This window comes from Miniopterus schreibersii (assembly GCF_964146895.1).
Source record: "Miniopterus schreibersii genome assembly, chromosome: 15".
NCBI lineage: Eukaryota > Metazoa > Chordata > Mammalia > Chiroptera > Miniopteridae > Miniopterus > Miniopterus schreibersii.
The window spans coordinates 49,356,047-49,374,756 of NC_138115.1; the positions used below are offsets into that span (position 1 = coordinate 49,356,047).

At 56.0% G+C, this 18,710-nt stretch overlaps 1 protein-coding gene across 5 annotated transcripts in view; it reads right to left on the reverse strand.

Moving 5' to 3' along the window:
- Positions 1–24: 24 nt before the first annotated feature.
- Positions 25–18,710, reverse strand: part of SCAP (SREBF chaperone) — a 42,802-nt gene continuing 24,116 nt past the window's right edge. The window contains exons 3-24 of one of the 5 annotated variants that reach the window (XM_081159196.1): positions 17,910–18,039; positions 12,535–12,692; positions 11,566–11,786; positions 11,327–11,432; positions 10,609–10,781; positions 10,116–10,242; positions 8,735–8,847; positions 7,637–7,731; positions 6,193–6,291; positions 5,830–6,048; positions 4,664–5,040; positions 4,113–4,301; positions 3,842–4,043; positions 3,647–3,762; positions 3,498–3,568; positions 3,046–3,353; positions 2,882–2,967; positions 1,365–1,447; positions 1,101–1,258; positions 858–938; positions 498–704; positions 47–411 (exon numbers count right to left, since the gene is read on the reverse strand). In XM_081159196.1, the coding sequence (XP_081015322.1) occupies positions 166–411; positions 498–704; positions 858–938; positions 1,101–1,258; positions 1,365–1,447; positions 2,882–2,967; positions 3,046–3,353; positions 3,498–3,568; positions 3,647–3,762; positions 3,842–4,043; positions 4,113–4,301; positions 4,664–5,040; positions 5,830–6,048; positions 6,193–6,291; positions 7,637–7,731; positions 8,735–8,847; positions 10,116–10,242; positions 10,609–10,781; positions 11,327–11,432; positions 11,566–11,786; positions 12,535–12,692; positions 17,910–18,039 (3,565 nt within the window). In that variant the 3' untranslated portion in view covers positions 47–165. Of the gene's footprint in view, positions 412–497; positions 705–857; positions 939–1,100; positions 1,259–1,364; positions 1,448–2,881; positions 3,569–3,646; positions 3,763–3,841; positions 4,044–4,112; positions 4,302–4,663; positions 5,041–5,829; positions 6,049–6,192; positions 6,292–7,636; positions 7,732–8,734; positions 8,848–10,115; positions 10,243–10,608; positions 10,782–11,326; positions 11,433–11,565; positions 11,787–12,534; positions 12,693–17,909; positions 18,040–18,710 lie in introns of all 5 variants that reach the window. The other 4 variants (XM_081159194.1, XM_081159195.1, XM_081159193.1 and 1 more) reach the window with 4 other exon arrangements.

The window sequence follows — 18,710 nt, forward strand, 5'->3', positions numbered from 1 at the left end:
GAAGACACAAGTGCCTCACAAGGCCCCTGGCGGATGTGGTTTTTTTAAAAAGTTTAATGTTACCGTCCTGAGGCAGGACAGTTCAGAGGCAGCTTCCGGAAGACACAGCTACTCCCCCAGTCTCAGTGCATTGGCTCCACAGAGCACCTCAGCCCCTGCCTGCCCTCAGTCCAGCTTCTCCAGCACGGAGGGCACGTACACCAGGCTGAGCTCACTGCCAAAGTTGCAGACGATGGCGGCATTATCCAGTACCAGGATCTGGCGCGCGGGCTGGGCCTCACTGTTCTTACCCAGATAGACTGTCTGTAACAGGTCCCCGTAGTTTAGCTCCCAAAAGGAGACACAGCCCTGGCCTCCGGTCACCAGCAGGTGGTCGGAGATGACACCCAAGCTTGCACCGCAGCCCAGGTCCTAGAGGCAAGGACATGGCAGGCTCAGTGTCTCGAGTCCTTCCCTGAAACAGCGAGAGTATAGTAAGCTGGCCCTAACCTGCCTACCTGCTGAATGGAGTAGAGTTTGATGCCTGTGCTGCGGTCCCAGATGCTGATGAGGTCATCCAGGCCACTGCTGATGACGCAGGTGGTGGTACAGGTGAGGGACGTGACATCCCCACGGTGAGCGAACATGTGGCTGACCCGGCTTCCGGTCAGCACATCCCACAGGCAGATGGCCCCGTCTTGTCCTCCACTGGCTAACACCATGGTCTAGGGGGACAAGCCCAGGGGAGCTAGATCACTGGCAGAAACCTTTGTCTACCACGGTTAGTAGGTGGGGGCCCTCGCTCTGCTTCCCAGGAGTCAGAAACAAGGGCCATAGCCTAGGTTGGTTCCCCTGCACCCCACGCATAGTCCCCTCACCTGGTCAATGTACACAGTTGTGATGGCCCCTGAGTGGCCCTGCAGGGTGAAGAGGCAACATGAGTCCTCCAGACGGAACACCTGGGGAGGGATGGGCATCAGGTTCTGGTCTCTGCTTCCCAATTACGCTTTGGCCAGGAAATCCCTTCCACAGTACATCTAGGACACTCCAGCCTCTCCCTGACTAAATCACCATCCCCTGTGCCAGGTCACTCCAGCGCCCAGGAGATGGAGCCAACTCACCCTCAGTGTGTGGTCTTGGCTCCCAGTCACGAGGCGCCCGGCAGCAGCCTTCAAGGCTGTGATGGGTTTCTGGTGTGCACAGGGCACTGTGTGGGTCAGGCGACAGGCCACTGTATCACTGCTGCTGTACACTGGGGATGTGGGAGAACTGCCCTGCCCTGGAGAGAACAGGCCAGCTGAGGGGAGTCTCTGAGAAGACACCCTGCAGACAGCCCCTGCACCCCACCCATCAGATGCAGGCACCTGCCAAGCCAACCCTCTGACCTCGGAACTGCAGGGGACTGAAGGCAGTGTGGGTCTCCAAGGAGAAGAAATCAAGCGAACCGTTGAGCCGGGCAGCCACAATCCTGAAAGAGAAAAGCGCAGCCTGGTGGGTCACCCTCAGCCCCAGCCCTGGGACTGCGCGCCACGGACACTGCCCAAGCTCAGCCCCACTGGGAGATACGAGGGACCATGGCCAGGAGGGAAGTACAGGTGCTGGGGGAAGAGATGCTGGAGGGACCCAGGCTGCCACTCTCTTGTCTGCCTGTTTCCTCATTGGTGAAATGAGGACAGCAGCACCCACTTCACAAGGTAGTCTCGAGGAGTAAATGAGTTAATATGTATAAAGTGACACCTGGGGAGTATCAAATAAGATTGTAAATGAAAACAAGCAGGTGGAGGATTCCTCTCCACAGCCTGGAGCTAAAGGAAAGACTTCTGAGGAGGGAAATATGACCAAAGGTGGGGCTGTTTTGGAGCAGCAGGAGGTGCTGTCAGCTCTGAAGCAAGCACCACCCACTCCATTTGCTTTTTCCACAAAGAAGGATTTCCTAGGTACAAGTTGACAGAGACGGGGACATCTGCCCAGTGTCCCCAAAGCCTGGGAGCAAGTGGGGTTCAAAATCTTACTCCAGCACAAGGCAATGCAGGTTTCTAACCTCTGCCCAGGAATGAGGGCCCACAGCAGAGCTGGGGAAGGCATGGTACAGGGGAAAGGTGAGGGCGAGGACAGACCATGTCACCTAGGAACTCTGAAGGCTGGGCTGAGACATGGGCTTTGCCTAAAACTAAAAAAAAAAAGGGAGTAATTTCCAAGAGTGGGGAACCCAAAGAACTTGGCCAGGCTGGAGGGTAGGACGGCCTGTGCAAGAAGCCTGGTGGAGGCAGGAATGACTGCAGCAGCCAGCAGAAATTAGAGCTAAAGGCAAGAGGTCCGTCCCTCTCCTACCCCAGGAAAACAAAAGGCTCCAGCTCTACCTTAGATGGTGCCAAATGGTCAGGGGCCCTGGAAGGAAGAGCCAGCCTGGGACAGGCAGGTGAAACATTCAGAAGGAGGCACCCGGTCAGGGGTGAGAGCTGGGTTTAACAGCCCAGAGATGGGAGATGCACCCCGACGGAAGTGTGCAGATGGAGCCCTGGGAACACCCACAGCCAAGAGCGTGCTGCAAGGGAGGTGAGAACAGTGGCCAGCATCAACGGGAAAGGAAAGTTTAAACAAGGTTCTTCTGAAAATGCAGCCAAGAAACTCAAAAAGGTCAGCATCGACAGGCTAAAGAGCTTTGACTTCAGAAGGGTACTCCCCTCCTTTGGCCACAGTGGCTAAGGGCCCTGGGAACTCACTGTGTGCCAGGCCCGATTCTAAGTGCTTCACACCTGCTCACCCCTCCCTTAGAGGTGGACTACCTGCTCATAGGTGTGGGGCTGGGCACCAAGAAGGGCAGTCACGTCACACAGCAGTGAGGAGCTAGGGACTCAAACCTCAGCGTGGCCTGACCAGGAAGACAGCCCGGCACTCTCACCTCTTGTCCAGGAAGACGAGGGCCGTTATTCCCGAGGAGACCTCCTCACTGCTGCAGCGCAGAGTGCCCTCAATGGCATCCCACACCTGCAAGCCCAGAGGCCATGAGCACCTGCGGCCTGGAGAGGCCCACAGCCCCTGCCCGCCTCCAGCCCCTCTGCCCACCTCCAGCCGGCCACTGCTCCGGCCCACCACGATGAGGTTGCCCTGCAGCTCCAGGCTCCAGATGGAGCCGTCTGCGCTGGGGGCCCAGGTGAGGGCTGGGCAGCCCTTCTCAGGAGGAGAGCCCCCCTCGTCCTCAGGGGCCTGGGGCAGCGCAGGCCCAGGGGAGGGTGGGCGCAGGGTTGGTGCGTGGACTGGAGCAAGCCCCTCCTGCTGGTACACTCGCTGCACCAGGTGGCTGAAATCGTACCCCGGGTTGTCCCGAGTGCGGCCACAGCCTGCCCGGTGCCGGGGCTCAGGCTGAGTGGGCTCTGAGAGCCATGGCCGAACAGAGAAGTTGGTATCAATCAAACAGGTGAGGTCGGGCTGGTCCCCGAAGAGAGAAGGTGGCGGAGGGCCCTGGGGACAGTGCCGCAGTGGAGGGCTGTCCCCAGGCTCCTCTGGGCCGCTCTTACCGCCGTCGGACAGCCGTTCCCAGGTCTCTTGAGCCTCAAAGGCGCTGGTGCCGCCACTGTCCCTGCGCTGCCTGTGGGGGCCAGGAGGGTGGGGTGAAGACAGTAAGGACAGCAGGGGGGTGTGGGGACCAACCATGACAGACACCTACCTGAGGCGTGGGATACGTGTGAGGCAGTCTCCAGTCTGTGCATCCCACACGCACACATGGCCCGCCAGGCAACAGCTCACCAGCAGCATGCCGTCACTGGCTAAACACTCAATGTCCTGTGGGGGCACAGTGTGGCCATAGGCATGGGCATTGACGCAGGTACAGCCCAGGCATGGGCATCCTCGCTGCACTTACCATGAGGTGCCCACGCAGCACCAGGGGCACAATCTCCGTCTCTGGTGGCGTATAGCCATAGTCATCGCAGGGCAGGTCTCCGCGGCGCCGTCGGCCAGGCCCACCTCCTGGCTGCCCATAGTTGCGTGGGCAGAGTACACGGTAGAGGCAGAGCAGCAGCAAGACCAGGACAATGCCAGTGGCCAGGCCAAGCGCAGCCACCCTGCGTTGAAGAATGTGGTCAGGTGTGCCGAGGTCATCCCACCAGCCGCCCCTCCCTCTTGGGCCTTACTTGTACAGGGTAACATCTCCGTGGGCCTGTGCCAAGCCTGGCCCCTTGGGGCCAGCCTCCCAGAGCCCACCAGGCCTGGGCTGCAGTGGAGGCCAGGCGCTTCGACCGTCCTGAGGGTGCCGCCCCTCCAGGGCCTCCCTTGGGTTCAGGCGGAGCGTGACCGGGATGACAGGCAGCAGGCTGATGTACCTGGGACCGGGCAGTGGGCAGTCTCAGCCAGGATGCCCTTGGGAGGGTCCCTCATGCTGGGCCTACCCCCAACCTCCTCCCTACTCTCCACACAGGACTCAGCTCAACCTGCCAGACTCCACGACAGCCCTCTTAGGAGTTCCATGGATGGGTGGTGGGTGCACAGGAAGCCCCTCCCCAGCCCTGGCCCCTCAACCTTGTTCCCTCACAGACACCAGCACCCAAGCAGCCGGCACTGCAGTGCAGCCAGAAAACAGTACTCAAACCAGCTGTTTCCTACCCCATGGGGAAAAGGAATGCTTTGGGGACAGTGAGCTGATACCACCAGGTGGGGAGGTTGCAACTGGCACAGCCCAACTTACCTCTTGGCCAGTGTGATGTTGTAGTAGCTGAAGAGTGTTGGCCAGTGACGGAAGGACAGTTTCCTCCAAAGTTCCTCATCTTCAGGGCCCCAGGTTACCTCTGGGACAGGGCTGTCATGGATGCCCTCTACTGGACCCCCAGACTCGGGCATCTCCCTTGGCAACGTATGGTTCTCAGGGAACTTGGGGGCATCCGGTGGGAAGATGGAGAAGGCAGGGTCCGGGTGGCTGGCGGGCAGCATGCCACCAGGCACAGGCATGGGAGTCAGGGCGCCCTCACCCAGTGGGCTCTGTTCTGTCACCTGGGCAGCGAGGTAGACGCGCAGCCCTGCCGGATCTGTGTACACTAGGATGCCAATCCAGACAACGGTGCCAGCCTGGAGTGGGGCATTGGGTGCTCAGCGGGGCCTCTGGGAGGAAGGGGCAGCCCCAACCCCCACATGCTTGGCCCTCGTGCCAGAAGGAGGCAGCACAAGAACCTCAGGCATGGAGGGAGAAGACATAGGCCTAATCTGTCCTTCCCTGTCTCCCCCAATCCTCCCACTACCACCTGGGACCAACTGCCATTTGGGGGACCTGGCTCCCTTTAGGGTTTCCTGGCCTGGGAACAGAGAAGCATCCTTAGGTTTCATGAAGAACCTCCCCACCCTGAGCCCCCATCTAAGCTGGGACCAGAAAGCTGCTATAATCCCCATGGTTGGCATGGCAAGAGGGACCAGATGCCTGACCTCTGGACACACCACAGATCCTGGTCCTTGGAGGGCCTTAGCCTCGCTCCCCTCACTTCACTCCTTGGGGAAGGCACTGTTGGCCAACAGCCAGCCCTGCTCCTCTGCTCCGCCCAGCCCAGCAGGTGAATTATTTTGCCCACATTTTCTGATGCCCACACACTACTAGCAGCCGAGAAACCCTAACTCGGGGGACAATGCTGGCTCCATGCCAGAGCACCACATCGGGCAGCACCCAGAGCACCTGTCCTGGGTCACTCTGAGGAGATAACCCCTCTACCTGATGACCCAGGGCTGCTTCTCCCAGAGATACCTGGGAAGCCACCAGGGTCTGGGCAGAAGAGAAGTGCCCCCCACCTCTAAGGCAAAGTGAAGACTTCAAGAGGGACTGTGTTTGGCCCTCAGAAGAGGGCAGGGCAGGGGAGGGGGTGGAGGTACCATGATGAGGCGCTGTGCCAGGCGAGTGCGGGCCAGGAAGTAGATGACACGCAGCCTCTTGGGGAGCCGCAGGTTCCGGAAGGAGGACGGCTGCAGTGTGATGGTGTGGGGTGTGGATGGCCGCACAGCCAGCTGCCGCTCAAAGCGTGCTGGACGACCCACCGGCTTAGCTGGAGGCAGGCAAGCTTCAGGGGGAAGCCGCTTGTTCAGGTCCGCCAGCTGTTGGGGCACAGTGGTCAGGGCCTGAAGCCACCCGCATGGGGTGGTGGCCCTGCTGAGGTCTGTACCTCTCACCCAGAGATCCCTGAGCAAGCACAGCTAGGGCTGAGGTGGAGGGCGGGGCAGGGCTTGGACCACTCCTACCTCCATCCTGCGAATGTCAATGGACAGGACGGTGGTGAAAAACAGCATCTGAAGGAAGAAGTCAGACACCAGGCCCACGACAGCAAACAGACAGAACTCCTGAAGTCAGAGCAGAGTGGGGACACCATGACCTCATGCCCACGTTAGAGAAGCGTTCCCTGCCCGCACGCACCTCAGCACTTCCAAAGCCACAGGCAGGACGCAGCAGAGATAAGAGTAGTTCTCAATCTGGGCATGGCCAAGGAGGGGCAGTGCCAAGGGCTGCCTCCCTGCCCACCAGGGGGCAGCAGAGACCTCTCAAATCTTTATCCAGCCGAGACTGAATGGTAGGCGCTCTCCAAGAACCTTCTGATCCCCCTAGAGAGAAGTCTGATCCAAGCTGGAAAGCTCAGCGCCCCACCAGCCTGCACCCAACAAGCCCTATGCACTGAGCCCCTCACCCTGCTCACGTGCGTGGACCAGCACCTACCCAGGGCCAGGCCAGCCCCCCCCCCCCCCCATCAGGGCTCTTAGGAAGGTTCCTGGCCAGTAGCTGCACTGGGCCAATTAAGGGAGGGAGGCTGAGGGGACTTAATTCTGTACTGAGACTGAACAAGGGTAGTCTTTCTCTGCCCAAGCTCTTTCAGGAGATGGAGTTTTCTCAGATTTACGTCGCCCTCCCCTGTGAGACCACCGCACATCACCACGGCCCCGGCTCAGACCTGGGGTAAGGTGGAGGACCAAGCATATGGTGGCACAGTGGCTATGTCAGCTCTAATGTCCCAAGACTGCGCTGTGCCCTGCAGATGCCCTCTGGGCCACCTGGGGAAGAGCCAGCCAGCCCTGGGGCAGGACCCGGGCATGTTGCGTCCCTCCCCTCCTATCCCTCCTTCCGAATGGTCAGCAACAGTCTGGGCTCCAACTCAGTGCAGAGCTACCTCTGCCCACAGCCCCGCCGCTGAGTGAGGGCACTTTGCCAAGAGCAGGGACCACTCTGGGCAATGGGTAGTGGCCCTCCTATGAGGGTAGGGGAGACATGTGTCTAGAGGCTGCAGGTGTGAGTAAGGAAAGATAAGAGGAGACCTGCTCAATGGCTCCACGGTGATCTGCCCGAGAGATGGGTAACTAGGTCTGACTGGAACTGCATAGCCAGCCGCCAGCCACCACAGTGCCCACTAAGCACTCTCCTACCCCGTGGCTGAACGACAGAGAGTAAGAGGACGGGGTCGAGGCAGAGCCTGTGGGCTGGGAGCTCAATCCCACAGCCCAGCCAGGCTTCCTGAGACTTCTGAACCTGGCCTGCCAGGAGCACTGTGCACACTAACAACCATCTTGGCAGCTGAGAGATCCCATCTCACAGGGGAGGTGCCTGCGCTGAGAGGGGTGCACACTGTGCCTGGCTACACAGCTGGGGAGCCCAGCAGAAGGCTCCACACCCAGCCCAGTGGCAGGCCCCGGGCCTTACCTGGATGGCGGGCACAAGGGTAAAGTAGCCAATAAGGATGATGCCGAGCTCCGTGGCCATGTTCTTCATGATGGACCAGCTCTCACAGCTTAGGCCTGCAGAGGACAACAGGGTCATGGGCCAGCACTCAACCTATAGTCCTCAAAGGGTAGAGACGTGGGGAGGGCACCAAGCCTCTGAGGCAGCCATTCCCCCAACATGCCCCAACCCTCAGGATCTGCGGGTGCCTGGGCTCCAAGGTGCTGCTATCACTGCACAGCTGCTGCAGGAAGGGTGCTCTCAGGGCACAGGAGAGAGCTAGAGCCATTGAGAAGGGAGAAGCACGGTGCTAAAATGAGCAAGCCAAGTGCTACCCGCCCTGGCACACCCAGTCTCTGCAGGCTGTTCTTGTCTGGTCCTCACAGGCGGGCATGGTGAGTGTTCCATGTCATGGAAGAGGTAGCTCTCCCCTTCCTCAAGCCCCTCCCCCTGCAGGCCCCTGGGCCCCACTATCACATGGTTGCAGTGCAAGGCTCTGAGTGCCTCATCGGTAGGGGCCATTTCTCCACATCTCCTCAGAACTGCACATCTGGTTTGGGACATAGGCTCAGATGCTCACAGGTGCGTAGACAACAGCCCACCCCCAGCCCTGGTCCCACAGATACAGGGCTGGGAAGAGAAGGTGTGAGCACTCAGACCTCCAGGTCTGAGCTCTCTTCTTGTTTCCCCAGAACTCAGATCCTCAGCCTCTGCTGCTGAGGCCACATGGGGCTTTTCTGGCAGCTGTAGAAATAGCAAGTGTCTCTAAAGTGACCAACCCAGGCCTACTGTGGTGGAGTGAGGCAGGAAAAGCAGACACCAGCCCGGACAAGGGGCAACCAAACACAAGAGCCCCACAGCAGGGTCTGGTTTGCTCACTGACACATGAACAAGGACAAAGTGCGGTCTACTGGTGCCAAGGTCCCTCAGGCACGTGCTAACAATCTGACAGAACCTGGTGGCCCCCCCATATTACACTGGAGGCCAGAGTAAGGGGGTATCTTCAGCTCCCTGCTCCCTCAGCAGGAAGGAGTGCAACACAGGCCTCAACTTGGGGCACACCACTCCCCACCACGTTACCTTGGGCGATGCGCAGCTTCACCTCAAGGTCCACAGGAGTTGAGACCACTGACTTGGTGAGCACCAGCACGTTCTCTAACCCAATAACCACCACGAGGTAAGGAAAAATCTCGCTGCGGACAGAGGGAGAAAGGGTGAGGACAGGGCTGAGGAGGCCCCCACTATGCAGCTAGCTGTCAACAGGTCTGGGCCCTTGGGACTGGGCGGGGGGGGGGGGGTTGCAGCCTGTAGTGGGGGCTGCTGAGCAACCCCCGCAAGCACAGGCAGAAACCCTACCCTCTGCACCTGCCCCCAACATGGCCCTGTCTGCACAGTGCTCCGCTTTCAGGCCAGGTGGCTCCCACCACCCGTTCCCAGCATCTGGCACAGCAGAGGGCCAGCTGTGGAGCACCCCGCTCCCTGTCCTCCCCACACCAGACTCTGTGGGCTGGAGGGCATGACCCTAGCTCCAGGCCAAGCTGTGAGGACTGAATAAAGGGGGAGACCAGCCTAAAGCCCTGCTTAGCTATGGGGAAGCTATGCTTGGAGACAGCTTCCTAAGGAAAACTTCTGGCTCTCTGAGAGCCCTGCTCACACTACTAGTGCCAGGCAAGACAGCAGCCTGCCCGTGAGGAGCAGCAGCCTGAGGAACCTCACCAGGACTGCTGCTGTGGGGCACAGCAGGCACTATGTGGGGGGTGTGGTGAGCACCAGCAGGTTCAAGGAAGAGAGCAGGTGCTCTACAAGCAGGGAGAGTGACAGAAAACAAAATCGCTGTTTCTGCAACCAGCCCTACAAGCCGCAGCAGGGGACAGGTTAGTAGGAACAGGCGGGCAGGGCCAAGGAGACAGAAGCCTGAGGACAGACCCTGGAAAGGACATCCAGCCTGACTCAGAAATGGCATGGGAAAGCAACGACCAATGGAAAGGTGACAACTTACGGGGGTGCTTGTATCTTCTAAAAAGCTTACTGTAAAGTGACGTATCTTCTTAGGCATTCAAATGTTTTAACAGTAATAAAGGAAGAAGAGTTTGCTTCTCTCTCTGTCTGTGGCTTAAGTCACCAAGGAACAGAATGCACATGTACAAATACAACATATAAACACATCCATGTACACGCTCACACACACACATATGCGGGCACAGTCATATGTGTCCATGCACATACATTTGCACTCACATATATAAACACACCACATATACACACAAATATACATACATACTGTATATGTTATATACACTTACATGTATGTACTGATAAACTACCAGGTAACTTAAAGAGGAATAAATATACCTCTTAAATGTCAAAGCACCAATGCGCCCAGTCCAGGGCGGGCCCAGAAGTGCAAGGCTCTGGCCTGAGGGCCCACCCCGTGGCCCAATGGAGCCTGTTGGGAACCTACCCGCCATTGAGGGTGGGCGTCAGGCCGAAGAGTGTGCAGAGCCCCACAGACATGAGCAACGAGCTGAGCACAGTGACCACAGCGGCCAGCGCCAGCCCCCACTTGGACTTGACCATGTCGATCTTGCCTGGAGGGCAGAGAGGGCACATCAGGACAGCACCTTCCCCGACCCTGGGACTCAAGGCCCTTCACTGAACTGCTAGGAGAGGAGTGGACCCTGACAATCGGAGGGAAGGCCCCTGGTTTAACCAAAGAAAAGGACAGCCACGTACACCTCCCGTCAGGGACAGTGTTTCTGGGAACCCTAACCTAGGAGCCAGAGAAGCCCTGGACCCACCCAAGCCCCTGAGGCTGCTACGGCCGAAGCCCTGGCTTCTGTGACCACAGGGCAAGTTTTACATCTCTGCCCAAGCCACTTGCAGAGGCAGGGGAGCCGGTGACCTGGAAATGCCCGTTTCGCCTGGAAAAACCCAGCTTCCTTGCTGTGACCTACGCGTGGAGAAGTAGATGTAGGCAAACAAGATGATGTAGGTGGTCACGAGGGGGATGAGCTCAGCCACGCCAATCTCCTCCTTGAAGTGCACGTGGACCAGGCTCTCGGCCCGCAGGCTGCAGTTGGGGCTGGGGTGCAGGAGCATCAGGCGGGCCCGCAGGCTGCCCAGGAACCTGGTCACAGGGTGGGGTGGGTAGATGGACTGTCCCTCATGGTCCAGGGGACAAAGACAATCCCTGGAAGAGGGTCCATCAAAGCTTCTCTCCTCCCCCCGTGCTGGTGGGAGCTTCTCTGTGGTGGGTATCTGCAGCTTTTTCCCGACCCAGCACACCACCCCACCTGCCAAGGGCCCCAGAGAGCCCATCGGAAGCATGTCCAGTGCTCTTGCCCGGCTGGGAGCCGCCTGCAGAGCTCTGTTGGGGAGAACTCTGAAGCCACATGGGACTCAGTGGTGAGCAGCTGGGGACGCCTGCCCTAGGCTCCAGAGAGACCAGTGGGGGCCCCAGGACACTGTACTTGCCAACCCTGCCTTAGTCCTTACTCTGGACCTCACTCAATGAGAATAGACAGCACCCTTCAGTCTAAGGATAGAAACCCTTCCACAGGAAGGCTGGACGCTGCATGTTCCCAGGGGCACTCCGGGCACTCCCACCAGAACAGGGACTACACTGAGCCTCATATCACAGCCCTGGCAGGGGCCCCGTGCAGGCAGCCTTACTGGGCGTGGTAGCGCCGGAAGGCCAGGGTGATGGTGTATGAGGCCATCCTCCTCCTCGTGTACAGGCTCACCCCGCTGTACTTCCCGGGGACGCCGAACAGCAGATCTGCAGGCAGAAACCAGTAGGTGCCGAACAGCCACCAACGGCCCCTCCCCTCCACCCCGGAAACAAGGGGCCACCCCTGACCCTCCAGAGCACCCATCAAAGAGGGGCGACGGGAAGCCTGCCCTGAGGGTACCTTTGAGCGTGGCGGAGGTCTGTAGGGTTTTGGGCTCATGCTGGTGGATGGTACCGATGATGTCAGGGTCGGCATGGAAGTGTTCCCGGTCATTCTGCCAGAAGTTCGCGGGGGATAGCAGCAGACATCCATGCTCAGGGAGGAGGTTTCGGAGCTTCCTGAGGCCTGGCAGCAGGTCAGTCACCTGTAGGCACACCTCCTCCAGGCTCCTAGTCCCAGAGCTGTGCAGGAGACAGCATGGGGCACCTGCTGTGTCTGCCAACACAGGGCAGGCCCACTGCAGGGACTGAGTCCCTTGTGTCATCAAGTTCCCAGATGCCTGGTCTCTCAAAAAGTGTGAGGGTCAGGGTGGCTAGGAAGTTCTTCTAGGTCATCAACAAGCACCATGCGGCTGTTGGACCTTCAAAGCGTGTCTGGAGCCTAAAGGCTGGTCACCTCTGAAGAGGCCAGTTATGGGAGCATGCACAGCCCTGCCCACTAAAACGCCTTGGCCAATTCAGTGGGTAGAGGGGAGGGGGTGGAGATCAGGGCTCCATTCCATCCACAATGCCTGTCAGCCCTTTGCTGACTAGCACCTGGTGGTAAGCAGCCTGCAAAGCCAGCTTTAGCCAGTGATCCACCTGGGCTGGGGCTTCGGAAGCGTATCCCCAGGTAGAGCTCACTTTGTCAGCATGGCCACCATCATCACATCACATCTCATAACCTTTGCAGGGAGCCATCTGAGACATGAGTCAACCGGCTCTCTGTCAGTTCGTCACAGGGTCAGCCAGTGGCTACCTTCTCTGTCTGAAACCCGAGAACAAAGTTCAGGGCTCTACCTGTGCTACCTGCACAGGTGTGGGGGATGTAGCCACAATGGACCCACAGGATGCTGGGAAATGAGCGCTGGCTGCTCACTGGGGTTACACTGAGGACCACAGCCTGCCTTTAGCACAGATGGGGTTCAAGGGGGCTCAGAGAGATGGATACCTGTCTCTCAGCACGTGGTTACGGATCTCCTCCACCAGCTGGAAGGCCCGGGACAGAGGGGAGCGGAACACATCCACTGCCAGGAGGTTCTTGTGCCAGGGCGACACCGAAGACTTCACAAATATCTGCTGGATGTAAGCCACCGGGGCTCCCACATACTACAGAAGACATGGGGGTTGAGGGGCAGGAAGGTCAGCTCGCTCAGGAGGGGGAAGCACAGGCCCACATGCAGATTGAGCAGCTACTATGGGAAAAGCACTGTGGACCCAAGGACAGGCCTTCAGAAACGACCGCGTCCACAGGGGGCTTTTTCCCCATTATGAACCACTTTCCTACACATTTCCCAATAGACCAGTCAGCAAACTACAGTCCACAAGCTAATCGAGCCTGGCACCTGCTTTTATGAATCAAGTTTTACTGGAACAGTCACGCCCACTCCACTCGCACATCCATGCCGCTTTCAGTGCCCACGTGAGTGTTCCTGATCGACCATGTGACCCATGAAGCTGAAAACAGTTACCATTTAGGCCTCTATGGAAAACATTGGCTGACCTCGAAACAGACCATAAGCTGACAAAGGGTGTGTGTAGCCCATCTTATCGATCCTGGTTTTGCCACTTGCAGGTCAGTGGGTTTTGAAGATAGAAAGACCTAGTTTTAAATCCCAGCTCTCCCATTGCACGGCCTTGGAAACGTTTGGGACTTCTCTAGGTGTCACTGTCCTCAGCATGAAAGGGGGACAAATGACACTCCTCCTTGTGGCTTCAAGATGCAGACACACCACACACCCCCACATACACACCACACTGACAGACACACACCATTCTGGTGAAAAAAGCTGTATGGTGAACTGCTCCAGAAAGGTCCACGAGGCAAGGAATTGAGGGGACCTTCAGCTGACACCCAGTGAGGAGCCGAGCCCCTCAGTCCCACAGCTATGAGGCCGGCTCTAAGTGAGCCTGAAAGAGAATCTCCCTGTTGGGCTTTGAGACAACCGCAGCCTTGGCTGACACCTTGGCTGCAGCCTGTGAGACCCTGAGCCAGAGGACCCAGATTAGAAAACCAAGGTTCAGAGATAAAAGGATGTGTCCAAGGACAAAAGCTGACAGGCAGCAGAGGCAGGATTAAAGCCCAGGGCTGCCCCACTCCCGTGGCTGTTTTCCTCTACAGCCTACATGCCTGGATAGTTCTAAACCATGTGACTTCCCAGGGAACACAGGACAGGGTGGAAAGGCCCAGCACAAGCAGCGCAGGAGGGAAGCTGAGGTCCTCGGAGCCCTGGGGTCTCTGGCCATGAGGCTCCCCGACCAGTGCTCCTTAGAAACCTGTGTCCAGGCTCAGTCACACCAACACTGGAAGTCCAGCCACACCTGTGATCTGCCAGCAGGGCTCGGAGTGAAGTTCAGGTTTCGTGATGACCTGGTCTGGGTGGAGCCAGGCCAGTGCAGGAGACCTCAGGCTTGTTTTTGGGGTGTTTTCTAAAACTCAATTCTTCCTTCATTTACATAGAGCAACTTAGAGCCCCAGGCATTGTATACATACCTTTACATAGTCACACACAATAGAGAGGAGCCCAGTGCAGCTTTTCTGCACACAGGGTTCCTGTCCTTGTCCTCCAGCCCTGGCTAAGCTCAGGGACCCACCTGGGTTCCACCTCTAGTTCCGGCCCCACTGTGTGCCTCAGGGGGGTCTCTACACTCTCTGGGCCTTGGGCCCTTACTCACTCAGGGAAATGGGACTAGCACCTTGGACCTCACTAGGTCACTGAGAGGACCAAACAATGCACGAAACCATGCAGCAGTGTCCGGCCAAAAACCTGTTAGCTCTACTGAGTTATATCATTATGCCTCCTTCAGATCAACCCCTCCTCCCCTTTCACATTCCCTCCCCACACCCCCACCCCTGGTGACATGGTCCTCTGTCTCCTGAATAAGCAGTGCTGGTTCTTTATTCAACAAGAAACCTTTCCTGAGCATCTACTATGTGCAAAACATCAGACTACAAATTTGAATGAAACACGATTCTCACTGGGTCGCAATATGGAGCACAAAGGAGAAGCAGAGCACATCTGCCAGGGAGCTGGGGAAGGGTTCCGGAGTGTGAGCTGAGCTGAGCTGAGCTGAGCTGAGGGGGAAGGACAAGAGTGCATGCCTGCTGTGCGCCCAGGGCAGTGCAAGCACAACCTTTGCTCTCTGCCTCTGCTCTGGCCAGATCTGATCAATGACAAACATGACAATGCTGATGACCACCATCATGTCTGATGAACAGATGCAGATGATGGGCCCGGCCCTGCACTAAACCTTTGCATTCTTCCACTTGGCCCTATGACAACATATAATGTGGGAGTAATTATTTTCCCCATTTTACGAATGCAGAAGCTAAGGCACAAAGGTGTTAATAACATGCCCAGGTCACCCAGTTGGGAAACGAAAAGTCTGTCGTTTCTGCTTTGCTCTTTTTTCCTCTTGTGAAAACACCCCTCTTCCCAGAGGGAGCTGCCCTCCCCAGGCCCACGAGGCCACCAATCACAGTGACTGCAACACAGGGCAGGCCTCACTCAGAGCACCAGGGTCTGGCAGAGTTGACTGAGTCCTCTGCGGACACATGGTGCACTGCAGGGTACAGTCACCATCCCATAGGGGGACAGGACACCTCAGCAAAAGGGAGGAGGAGACCCACACAGAAAGAGTTACTCTTCAGTAAAACATATCAAAACAACTCAATTCAAAATACATTTCGCAATGGAAGACATTCAAATACAGTAAGCACTTGACATTAGTCACATGGGAAATGCAAATTAAAACCACGTGAGATGTCTTTTCTCTATACATCTATTAGAAAGGCGTTTTAGCCTGCTTGGGTGTGGCTCAGCGGTTGAGCATCAGCCTAGAATCAGGGTTCGATTCCCGGTCAGGGCACATGCCTGGGTTGCTGGCTCGATCCCCAGTAGGGGGAATGCAGGAGGCAGCTGATCAATGGCTCTCTTGTCATTGATGTTTCTATCTCTCTCCCTCTCTCTCCCTACCTCTCTCTGAAATCAATAAAGATATATTTTAAAAAAAGAAAGGCTTTTTAAAACCTGACAGTACCAAGAACTCTAAGAACAAAGACTGAACTTCAGTGTATAGAAATTTTAAAAATAACCAAGGTGACTGATGGCTGTGAAAAGAATGACACTTCACCTCTATAGTCTTCCTTCCAAAAAGCCACAACCCCCAGCAAATCTAGAGAAAAACAGACAAAGCCCAGCACGCCTCAAAACTGTCAAGGTCACTAAAACAAGGGAAGGCGAGAAACTACCACTAAGGAAAACCATGGAACCAGATTTCCTTCATTTCTGCCTAATATCCTTTTTCTCTGCCAAGACCCCATCTGATAGCACATTATACAGATTAATAATAATACAATCATTAATAAATAATAATACAAGAATAAGCTGTGTTTCACGTACTCGCAACTCTAAACCTCCTTTTGCCTGCCCTGTTTCTTTTTCTTTTTTTTAAATATACCTTTATTGATTTGAGAGAGAGGAAAGGAGAGAGATAAAACATCAGTGATGAGAGAGTCATTGATAGGGGTGTCAAGCCCGCAACCTGAGCATGTGCCCTGACCGGAAATCGAACCCTGATCACCTGGATCCTAGGTTGAAGCTCAATCGCTGAGCCACGCCCGGCCGGGCACCTGCCCTGTGTTTCGATGTTGTCTCTGTCTGGGCTCTAAGTCTCTCAGACCTTCCTTGTTTCTGATGACCTTGACTGTTTTGCGGAGTGCTGGTCGGTTACTGCATAGCAAGTACCTCCACTGGGATCCATTTGATGTTTTTCTCATGATTAGACTGGGGTTTTGAGTTTTGGGGAGAAGACCACAGGTAAAGCACCCTTCTTGTCACACATCAAGGGCATATACTATCACCCTGATCTACCACTGGCTAGGGTGACCGTGACCAGCTCGCTGAGGAGGGATCTGTCAGGTTCTCCACTGTAAAGCGACTCTTGTCCCCACTCAGGGAAGGAGTCGGAGCCATAGTCCCCCTCGAGAGCAGATCAACTACATAAATTGTTTAGAATTTTTTGTCCAGGTTTGTTCCCCCCATTTACTTATTCATTCAATCCGATGGACTCAGATACTTATTTTACAATTTGGGTTATAATCAATACTACTTTATTCATTTTGATACCAGCTATATTTTATTTTCCAGCATCAGCTATTGGGAGCTCTCTCAGTTGGCACCTGTCCCTTTGACATGTATCTATTTAAAACTGTCACCTATGTCTTCTCTCCCCAACCAGACGGGGATCTCCTTGGGGGCAGTAAGGCTCTGTGTGTCCCCTAGATCCTCCTGCTGGGCATACGGCCACAGATATGCGATAAACGTGCTAAATCAAGGAATGAATGGAGGAATAAGGGACATCTGGTTCCTTGTTGGGGGCAGTAGATGTCTGCACTGTGCTGTCCAGCGCCTGAGGCTCCAAACTGTCCTTTGGAAACTATCTTCTTTCCACCTCAGCCTGGTGATAAAACCACTCAGCAAAGCACCCCCCTTGGCCATAGAATCTGGGATGGGGACAGGACTCTTCCTTCTTCCATTCCCTGCATTTAAAGGTTTAGATGAGCTAGTCATGCCTCTAGGACTTCCGAATAATGAGTGTGGAGTTACAGTGAGCTGGTTCCTGCACCTGAGACCTCAGTGGAGAGCCTGCTTCTTCCTCTCTTATGTCAGTGCTTAGCTCAGGACAGTCAGCTGAGGACAGTGTGGTCCAGGAGCAGCAGGGGGCTTAGGGTCAGGAGACCTGGAGTCCTAACCCAGTGCTGAGCTCACATAAACTTAGTAACTGAGCCACTTTGTCACGCTGGGCCCCAGTTGCCCTAAACTGTAAAAGGGATTGAAAAACCACCACACACCTTCTACCTGAATGGGTTGTGAGGACAAAATAGGACCTAACAGATCTGGAAAGATTACGTGCATGTTGTGAATATTAGGTGGTGTCAGAACCTCTGATGACAGAACATTCTCTGGGGAGGGTCAGTGGTTCTCATGACCACCTGGGGCAAAGAGGAGATGACCTGCTTGCTAGGGCACTGCCCAGCACCTGGGCAGTGTGTGAGCAGCCCAGGATATGAACCCAGACCAAGTGGCCACAGCAGTGACAATCACGGGTCCCAGTTTTTGTAGGATAGTCACACTTTTGAGTTACTTGGTGTTTCCTTTCAGAACAGGTTATTCGATAAATGTATAACTAAATATTTCTTTGTAAAGCGATTCAAGTGCATGTATTCACCAATCAAGACCTCTTGCTCTCACCCACAGAACCCCTGCCTCGGTCAGTCTGCGCCCAACCCCGGGGGCTCTCCTGGGAGACCCCCTGAGCACCTACCCACTCCGGCTGCTCACTGGGCTCCCCTGGTTTGCGGTCAGAGGCCACAGGCGGGGGCGAGTAGTCCTTCACAGGAGTGGTGAACTCCACAGGTCCTGTTCCCGGCAAGGGCAGTTTCAGCAGTGGGTAGCTGGGATGAGCAAAAGGAGAGGAGAGTTAGGACAAGACGGGGGACAGAGTCCAAGCTGAGGTCACGGTGACAGTGATGGTGACAGCAACAGCTACACTAAATCCTCGCTGCTTGGACTGTACAAATGTACGGAACACTGGAATCAAAACTTCAGTGCTGGGAGGAAACAGAAGCCTCAGAGCTTTTTGGTGTTTTTTTTTTTAAATCCTCACCCAAGGATATTTCTTTCCATTGCTTTTCAGAGAGAACGGAAGAGGGAGAGAGAAATATCGACGTGAGACACACTGGTTGGTTACCTCCCGCATGCACCCCCATCAGGGCCGGGGATCAATCCTGCAATTGAGGTAGGTGCCCTTAGCTGGAATCGAACTCAGGACCCTTCAGTCCATGGGCCAACGCTCTAACCACTGACCCAAACCGGCCAGGGCTAGACTGGAATTTTTTAAAACTCATTTTATACAATATATGATGTCTGTTATATATTCTTTGTCACACGGACTTTTAAAAGTTGCTGAGGGCCCGGCCGGGCATGGCTCAGCAGTTGAGCATCGACCTAGGATCCAGGCGATCAGGGTTCGATTCCCAGTCAGGGCACATGCCCAGGTTGCGGGCTCCATCCCCATTTGGGGGCCTGCAGGAGGCAGCCGATCAATGACTCTCTCATCATTGAT